The sequence below is a fragment of the Aegilops tauschii genome, chromosome 5 (genome assembly GCF_002575655.3).
Source record: "Aegilops tauschii subsp. strangulata cultivar AL8/78 chromosome 5, Aet v6.0, whole genome shotgun sequence".
In the NCBI taxonomy this organism is placed as follows: domain Eukaryota; kingdom Viridiplantae; phylum Streptophyta; class Magnoliopsida; order Poales; family Poaceae; genus Aegilops; species Aegilops tauschii.
In genome coordinates, this window is record NC_053039.3 from 62987462 (window position 1) to 62996365 (window position 8904).

The 8904-nt window shown below is 49.3% G+C and overlaps 1 protein-coding gene across 1 annotated transcript; it reads right to left on the reverse strand.

The window, feature by feature from the left end:
* Window positions 1–7036: 7036 nt before the first annotated feature.
* Window positions 7037–7506, reverse strand: LOC141022564 (uncharacterized). Its single transcript, XM_073498825.1, has 2 exons — window positions 7393–7506; window positions 7037–7315 (listed from the first exon to the last, which is right to left on the reverse strand). Exons 1-2 carry the CDS (start codon window positions 7504–7506, stop codon window positions 7037–7039), a joined length of 393 nt encoding a protein of 130 aa, XP_073354926.1.
* Window positions 7507–8904: the final 1398 nt, after the last annotated feature.

Sequence of the window (8904 nt, forward strand, 5' to 3'; positions counted from 1 at the left end):
TTGAGCCCTAGCTACACAAAATGTACGTCGTCATCGTCATCATCGTCGTCGTCGCCACCGCCATCGGGGATCATGCACGCTCATAGGCAGCACTACTCTAGTAGTAGTGCTTGCCCAGCCAGCTCCTGAGCCACAGCACCCTGTGAGCGTCGGCCATGGCAACGAACCCAACACCCTGGGCCTTGTTGTCAAGCAGGTGGCTGAGCGCTGCCATGAGAGCCTCGTCGCTGAAGCCACCCTGGGTCATGACAGCGCCATACAGGTCAGGGTGGACGTCGAGGGGCTTGCACTCCCTGATGGCTGTTGCCACCTCCTTCACCGCCTCAGTCATGCTGCAAAAGACATTGATCTCCTCCTCCATCAGGACTCCTCTCTTCCTCTTCCTATCATGGACGGGGTCAAATGGCTTGTCGAAGGGCTTGTCAGGGCCATCAAGGACCTCGACGTCCGGGGTCCTAGGGAAGTCTGGCATGGGAGAACCAAGAGGCTCCCCCGAGCCCATGGCATGCTTCCCAGTTGCCAGCCCGAAGGAGAAGATGTGTTGCATCTGGCTGTAGTTCTGTATGGGTGTGTTGAGGAACTCAGCGTCCCTTGGGTCGTCCTAAGAATGAGACACAAGTGTTTTTAGTTGCGACTACGAGTAGCAATGGTGAACAGTATGAAAAGGAAGAGGGCTGTGAGCTAACCGCGACATGGCCGTCGTAGTGCTCTGCCTCCAGAACTATGGAGCAAGTGTTCTCATCCCATGAGGCGCCTCTAAGGTCTCTCAGCTTGGACACTTGGATCCATCGACCTCTCCACTTCCTCAGGTGGTTGTACACCTAGGTGGCAGACACCTCCTGCCCACAGAACTCGAACACCTGCTTCGCAACGGTGTTCAAGTGCACCTCCTTGAAGCCCTTGTCAGTCCTAACTCCACTAGAGATGAGCTAACACATCTTGTTCAGCACGAACGTGGACATGAACGGCTGCCACTTCATGTTGTTTGACCTACCATCCTTCTTTGCCTTTGCTGCTGCTACCTTGAGTGCAGCGGCAGCAGCAGCAGCAGGAGGAGGAGTTGGCTCAACGAGCACTACTGGCACATAGAGGGAATCAGACGCGAACACCTCTGAATCAGGTGCCATCTCGGACATAGGCTGCGAGTCCTCGACAAACGATGGAACAAACTGGTTGTCGGACAGGACAAGGGCCTGATTAAGATCTTGCGTCTGCGTGTTCATGTCCTTCAACCGTAGCACGCATTGACAGTAAGCATAGCACACAACATACCGGACAATCCATGAAAGCAGGAGCATACATGTACATGGTTCATCACTATCATAGCAAGCACATGCTTCATCGCTATCATACTAAGCATACCGGACAATCAATGAGCAGGAACATACATTTACAACAAACAATATGCTACAAATGGACCATCAATAGCTACAAATCACAGATCTAAGCACGAATCAACACAAGCACAAGGTTCAACTTCAAACTCTACTACTAATCTAGCCTACCACATGCTTGAACATCTAGCCCTACCACAAATTGCAACCGCAGCAAAGCAATCAACCATATGAGCTCATAGATAATACCACTAACCAACCATGAATCTATATCAAACCCTAGCTGCACCTCAGATCTAGCTACAAGGAACAGAGAGTAAGGGGGATTGAACTCACCGAGGCCATGGCTGCAGCTCGAGGATAAGGGGGGACGATCGTGGAAGATCAACGTCGGCCGGTGAAGGAGCGCCAACGCCGTGGACCGCCGGCAAATGAAGATGCGCCGCTTACCTACTCGTCGGTGCCGATGCGCGTCGGTGGGAAAGCTCAAACGGAGGGAGAATGGTGGCGGGAGTTGGGGCGGTGAGGGAGGGGCTAAATAGGGGTGGACTCGGCGGGAGGTGAGCCAAAATCCTCCCTCCGATTTTCCGGCGACGCGGGCGAGCTCGCGCCATCTCCCTGCTCACACGAGGGGAGAAGCGCCTCGCCCTCCCCTGCCTCGCCCGAGCCAGGCTCGCGAGCTACTGCCAATTCGGTCGTTTCCCCTGGGCCTGGCCTGGAAGTGCTTTACGTTCCGTGCGATGCGGGCCGCATAGTGAACGCAGGCTACCAAACGGTCTCAATCTTTCCCGCACGGGCCAGGCTGGGCCATATGCAGGCAACCAAACACGCCCTTATTATCTTTATGTGCAAGAAGAGCCCGTTGGGCGCCATGATCCACATCCTGTACTTGTCGTTGGGGCTGCGCACCAACCAGAACGTCTCCGGCCGCCTCGGCACCGCCGCCGTACGTAGCAACCAGCGAGCCGTCACTCTGGACGCCCATGAACTAGTTGCCGAACACCTTCAAATTGAACGCCGTCTCGTTGACCCGCCACAGCTTGAAGGTCTCCCAGCCAGACACCTGGGGCAGGTTCGCCACCAGCCCCGCGCCACCGCCATTCTCCGCGGCCACGTAGGCGTTCTGCTTTACCGACTTGAACTGCAGCTGCGTGCCATCCTACGTGCGTACATCCGCGTGTTCATCCTTCAATCAATAAACTGAAAAGGAGAGCCATGGCGGCGGCCGCCGCATGCATATGAAAAGCTAAGACGTTAATAACCAAGAGATCGTTGTTGGGTATGCCCCCGAAGAGGGACGGCCACATCCATCCCTCAACCACCAGCCACCCGCCGAGGTTCACCGCTCGGACGGGGAGACGAGGAGAAGCCGCCATAGCCGCCGCGCTGCGGGAGAGGAAGCTAATTAATGAATGCTCCTTACGATCCACTAGGCTCGATTGCTTGCAAGTTGCAATGCAATTGCTCGGTGTTGTGCCCTGCCCTGCAGTGCTCTGCTCGCTTATATAGCTCACGCTACGTGCCCTGCCGCGATCCACTGGGCTCTCGATTAACTAAGATATGATCCACTTATTCGAATTTATTTTTTGAACACCCTCCACTTGTTCGACGAACGCGCGATTAGAACGCGAGGGTTTCAACTAACAATCCGGAGGTCAAAACTAATATTTTTTGAAAAGGAGGATTACCTCCGGCCTCTGGACCGATCGATGCATACGACCATATTATTAAAAAGCACAAGAAGGTCTTAAGATCCAATGCTGCTCATAGTCCGAGCAAAGAGAGAAAAAATAAGTCTGTAACGTGCCACACTCGGCGAAAATGCTCCACATCCGGCAATAAAGAATAGAATACGATGCCTACACAGCTAGCCTATTATTAAGTCGCCATCCAAATCGGCTAAAGATAGCCCGTGTTACCGTCTCCCAGCGGTTGCACCCAATATCCAAAGGCTCCCTGAAATCCGAATGAGTGAGTAACGACCACATACGGATCCAAGCTGTAGCCCTGTAGATGACCTGCAAAAAGTTAGTGAAGTTTGTCCCATTAAATATCATATCATTTCTCGTGTTCCATATAGCCCATAAGAGTGCACATATCCCTATCAGAATACGTTTAGCTATATATTTGTCCACTCCATTAAGCCATGTCCCAAATAACGTGTTTATGCTCGTTGGGGGATGAATGTTAAAAGATATATGTATTGATCGCCATAACAATTTTGCAAGCGGACATCGGAGAAAGAGGTGTTTAATCGATTCATTTTGGTCACAAAAATAACATCTGGAGTTACCATTCCAATTTCTTTTTAGCAAATTATCTTTGGTCAAAATAACTCCCTTGTGCACGAATCACATAAAGATTTTGTTGCGAAGCGGAACTTCAATCTTCCATATGTGTAAAGACTCGACAATGGACCGGAATCAATTAAGTCCAAATACATGGATTTCACAGAGAAAATTCCATTCGAGGTTAACTTCCAACTGATTGTATCTGCCTGGTCGGAAAGTTGAACATCCATCAACCTACGGACCAGGTGAAGCCAAGCATTCCAGTGTTCCCCTACGAGGGATCTCCTAAACTGGATATTAAGTGGTACCGAGTTTAATACTGTGGCGACATAATCCTCCTTACGTTGCACAATATTATATAAGGAAGGGTATTGTAGAGCCAAAGGCGTCTCCCTAGCCAGGTATCCTTCCAGAATCTAGTAGTGGTACCATTACCAACGGAGAACTTTACCCGTTGGAAAAAGATATGTTTGTCCTCATTAATCCCTTCCAAAAGGGCGAGTCCGTTGGCCTTGCACTAACTTGGGCCAAGGTCTTAGAGTGTAGGTATTTATTCCGAAAAATCTGTATCCACACGCCCTCGGTCTCGATAGATAGTCTGTATAACCATTTGCTAAGCAAACATCTATTCTTAACCTCTAAATTTCTGATCCCTAGCCCACCCTGTTCTTTTGGTCTACACAGTATATCCCATCTAGCCAGTCTGTATTGCTTCTTGGCCTCATCACTTTGCCAAAAAGAAATGGGATCTATAGAAGTCGAGTCTTTTGCGTACCCCTATCGGTAGTTCGAAGAAAGATAAGAGGAACATCGGCAGGCTTGTCAAAACCGAATTTATTAAAACCAGCCGACCTCCATAAGACATTAGCTCGCCCTTCCAGCAGCTTAGCTTTTTATTCAAATCTCTCTTCAATACATTTCCATTCCTGGTCCGTTAGCCGACGATGATGAATTGGGATCCCTAGATAACTAAATGATAGAGATCCCATTTCACAACCGAACAGGTTTTTATAATCATCTTGTTCTTCTTTAGCTCTCCCAAAGCAGATCAATTCACTCTTATTAAAGTTGATTTTGATCCCAGACAGTTGCTCAAAAAGGCATAAAACAAGCTTCATATTCCTAGCTTTTGCGAGATCGTGTTCCATGAATATAATAGTATCATCCGCATATTGTAGAACAGATACGCCCCCATCTACAAGATGTGGGACGAGTCCCCCCTACTTGGCCACTCTCTTTAGCCCGACCAATAAGTACTGCCAACATATCCGCTACAATGTTAAACAACACAGGAGACATGGAGTCCCCCTGTCGTAACCCTTACGTGTCTGGAAATAATGACCTGTATCATCATTGACTTTTATTCCGACACTGCCTTTCTGTATGAAGGAATCCACCTGAGATCTCCACGATTCATTGAATCCCTTCATACGTAAGGCTTGTTGGAGGAAGGGCTATTTGACCTTATCATACGCTTTTTCGAAGTCCGCTTTGAATATAACACCATCTAGTTTCTTTGTATGGATTTCGTGCAACGTTTCATGTGGACTACAACCCCTTCTAGGATTTGTCTTCCTGGCATGAAGGCAGTTTGAGTTGGTTGTACAACCGAATGAGCTATCTGAGTCAGCCTATTCGTGCCAACCTTTCTAAAAATCTTAAAGATAACATTGAGAAGACAGATCGGCCTGAACTGCTCAATGCGAACAGCTTCCACCTTCTTAGGCAACAACGTTATTGTTCCAAAATTAAGGTGAAAGAGATCCAAGTGACCATCGAATAAATCATGAAACATAGGCATAAGATCTCGCTTGATGATGTGCCAACATTTTTGATAAAACTCCGCCGGGAACCCATCCGGCCCTGGCGCCTTATTATGCTTCATTTGCATTACTGCCTCAAACACCTCTTTCTCAGAAAAAGGGGCAGCCAACACCTCATTATCATTTGAATTGAGTTGAGGTATGTCCCCGATCGCACTCTTGTCGAGAGATACGAAACTTTCTTCGGGCGCTCCGAAAAGTTTCTTATAATACTCGGAGATGTACAATTTTAGGTTCTCATGACCTACAATTGTACCCTCATCTTGTTCTAACTGGATTATCTTTTTCTTTCTACGTTTCCCATTAGCTATCATGTGGAAGAATTGTGTATTATCATCACCTTGGACGATTTTAGAAATCTTTGCTCTAAGCGCCCATTTCATCTCTTCCTCTCTCATAAGGGCCTGTAACTTCTTCTCTGCCTCATTCTTGATATCTTGCTCAGAAATATTAAGAAGAGTGGATTCCGCTTTCACATCGAGTTCATTAATAATTTGTGTCAATCTCTCATTTTCAACTTTATAAATACCACTTTGATTTTTGGCCCAGCCTCTCAGAAACTGGCGCAAATGTCTAATTTTGTTTTGCCATCTCTCCATATTAGAGGACTCGCAAGAGTCCCTGGCCCATTCAGTCGCAATGAGCTCCATGAAACCCTCCCTCTCAACCCATCCTAGTTCAAAAGAGAAAGTATTTCTATTTCCCACATGAGTTGCTTCCCCTGAATCAACTAGGAGTGGTGTATGGTCTGAAATGCCCCTTTGTAAAGCCTGCACAGTTACCAGTGGAAACTTCTGTTCCCATTCCACACTAGCGAGAACCCTATCCAGTTTCTCGTAAGTAGGAATAGGCAAGTTATTAGTCCATGTGAATTGTCTACTAGTGAGGTCGATCTCCCTCAAATCGAGACTTTCAATTATCATATTAAACATGAATGACCATCTTCCATCGAAGTTATCATTATTTTTCCCCTCTTGTCTTCTAATGATATTAAAATCACCTCCCACCAGAATGGGCAACCTTTCATCCCCGCAAATTCTCACCAAATTTGCGAGGAAGTCAGGTTTAAGCTCTGGCTGCGCCACACCATAGACAGCTACCAAAGCCCATCTGAAGCCATCAATTTTTGATCTTACACGAAATTTGACAGCAAAATCACCGTGGACCACATTGAGCACTTCTAAGGTTTCGCACTTCACTCCAAGTAGGATCCCTCCGGATCGCCCCTTGGAGGTAGACAGTGCCAATCAAAATCAACCCCCCCTGAAATGGTATTGAGAAACTGCGGCGTGAAGTTATCTCTACCCGTCTCCAATAAGGCTATAAAATCCAATTTGTGTTCTACAAATGTCTCACTAAGGAATCTCCTTTTAGCCAAGTCCGCTAGACCTCTTCTATTCCAGAATATTCCTTTCATATATCATCATGAAATTTTTTCTTTTGTTTAACTCTCGCACTCCTACGAACCGCCGATGTAGGATAAACCTTCCTCTTCTAGGTTCTTTTTGTTTTATCCTTCATCTCCTCAGCATTTTGAGGATCGGTTTCAAGAGTAGTATCTCGCTGCAAAGGGACCACATACCCCTCTTCATCTCCTGTACTGGTCGCCGGGGCTGCGGACCAATCGGAACGTCTCCGACCGGCCCAGCGACGCCGCCGTCGCGACCAGCGAGCCGTCGCTCTTGACGCCCACGAACTGGTTGCCGAACATTTTGAAATTGAATGTCACCTCGTTGATCCGCCACAGCTTGAAGATCTCCCAGCCGGTCGCCCGGGGCCGATTCGCCACCAGCCCCGCACCGCCGCCATTCTCCGCGGCCACGTCGGCGTTCTGCTTTACCGACTTGAACTGTAGCTGCGCGCCATCCTGCGTACGTACGTCCGCGTGCTCATCCGTCAATCAAGAAACTAAAAACAGAGAGCCATGGCGGCCGCTTTAGTTACCAGGAGATAGTTGTTGGGTATGCCCTCGAAGAGGGACGGCCACATCCAGCCCTCTGTCACCAGCCACCCGCCGAGGTTCACCGCTCGGACGGGGAGACGAGGAGAAGCCGCCATAGCCGCCGCGCTGCGGCAGAGGAAGCTAATAAATGCTTCTTCCGATCCACTAGGCTCGGTTGCTTGTTGCTCGGTGTTGTGCCCTGCCCTGCCGTGCTCTGCTCGCTTATATAGCTCACGCTACGTGCCCTGCCGCGATCCACTGGGCTCTTGATTAACTAAGTTATGCTCCAGTTGTTCGATTTTCTTTTTTGAACACCCTCCACTTGTTCGACGAACGCGCGATTAGAAAGGGAGGGTTTCAACTAACAATCCGGGGGTCAAAACTAATGGCTAGCACGAACGAAGGTGGTTTCGCAGTTGGCTAGTATTCGAAGTTTTAGGTTTGCTTCAAGTGAAAACATGTTCCACTGAGTATCTTATCCTAGTTTATGCGTCGCTGGCTAGGCCAGCGCTCAGGCCACCGGGAGCTTCACGGTGGCTGGAGCGTGGGCCTCCCATGGGGTGCAGCCTTGCATGAGTTCTTTGCCATTTGATTTTGGACGTCGATAATTGCCACACGTGTGGCATCTAGGGGGAATCTGCCGCACGTCCCGTGCGGCATCGACATAGGCCCGCCCGCACGAGCACGTCCGGGCACACCCGCGGCGCGATCGCCTGCATGAGCACGTCCGGGTGAGCGACCACGCGGCCCGCACGACCCGTCTCGGCCGTCGCCCCTCCCCGCCTGCGAGCCACACGCCCCGCGTGGCAGTAACCACGCGTCCCGCCGCGATTGCTATGGTCCGGACCCTCTTCCATGTACGTGTAACTCCAGTTGCCATGTCGCTGAACTGCAGTTGCCATGTCGGACAACTGCAGTTGCCATGTCGCTGAACTACAGTTGCCATATCGGACAACTACAGTTGCCATGGTTGCTCAACTGCAGTTGCCATCTCAGGTCAAGTGCTGGATGCCATTTTTGGGCAACTGCAGCTGTTGCCATGTATGGTCTGGTCTACTACAGTTGCCATGATTTGAAAACTTTAGGAGTTGCCACCTACTAACACTAGACAGTTGCCATGTAGCACTACAAAACATGGCAAAAAACATGTCCGGGGTAAAAGAGAGTTGTCATCTGCTTACAAGCACACTAGGGCAGTTGCCATGTACCCTACAAAAACACATGGCAACTGATAGCTTTTGGTGTGTGGGAGAGGAGACGGGCATGTGGACTACGGTGGTATCTTTAGGAGTTGCCACCTACTAACACTAGATAGTTGCCATGTAGCGCTACAAAAACAGACGTGGCAACAATAACATGTTCGGGGTAAAAGAGAGTTGCCATCTGCTTACACTCACGAATAGGGCGATTGCCATGTAACCTGCAAAAAACATGGCAAATGACAACTTGGGTGTGGGAGAGTGGGAAAATGGGCAGTCGTGGGAGATGGGGGGCAGAAGTCGTGCGGGGCGTGC

Coding starts and splice junctions, on each gene's coding strand:
- LOC141022564 (XM_073498825.1), bottom strand. CDS start 7,506: ATGGCGGCTTCTCCTCGTCTCCCCGTCCGAGCGGTGAACCTCGGCGGG. Junction 7,316..7,392: donor TACCCAACAACTATCTCCTG/GTAACTAAAGCG, acceptor GTACGTACGCAG/GATGGCGCGCAGCTACAGTT.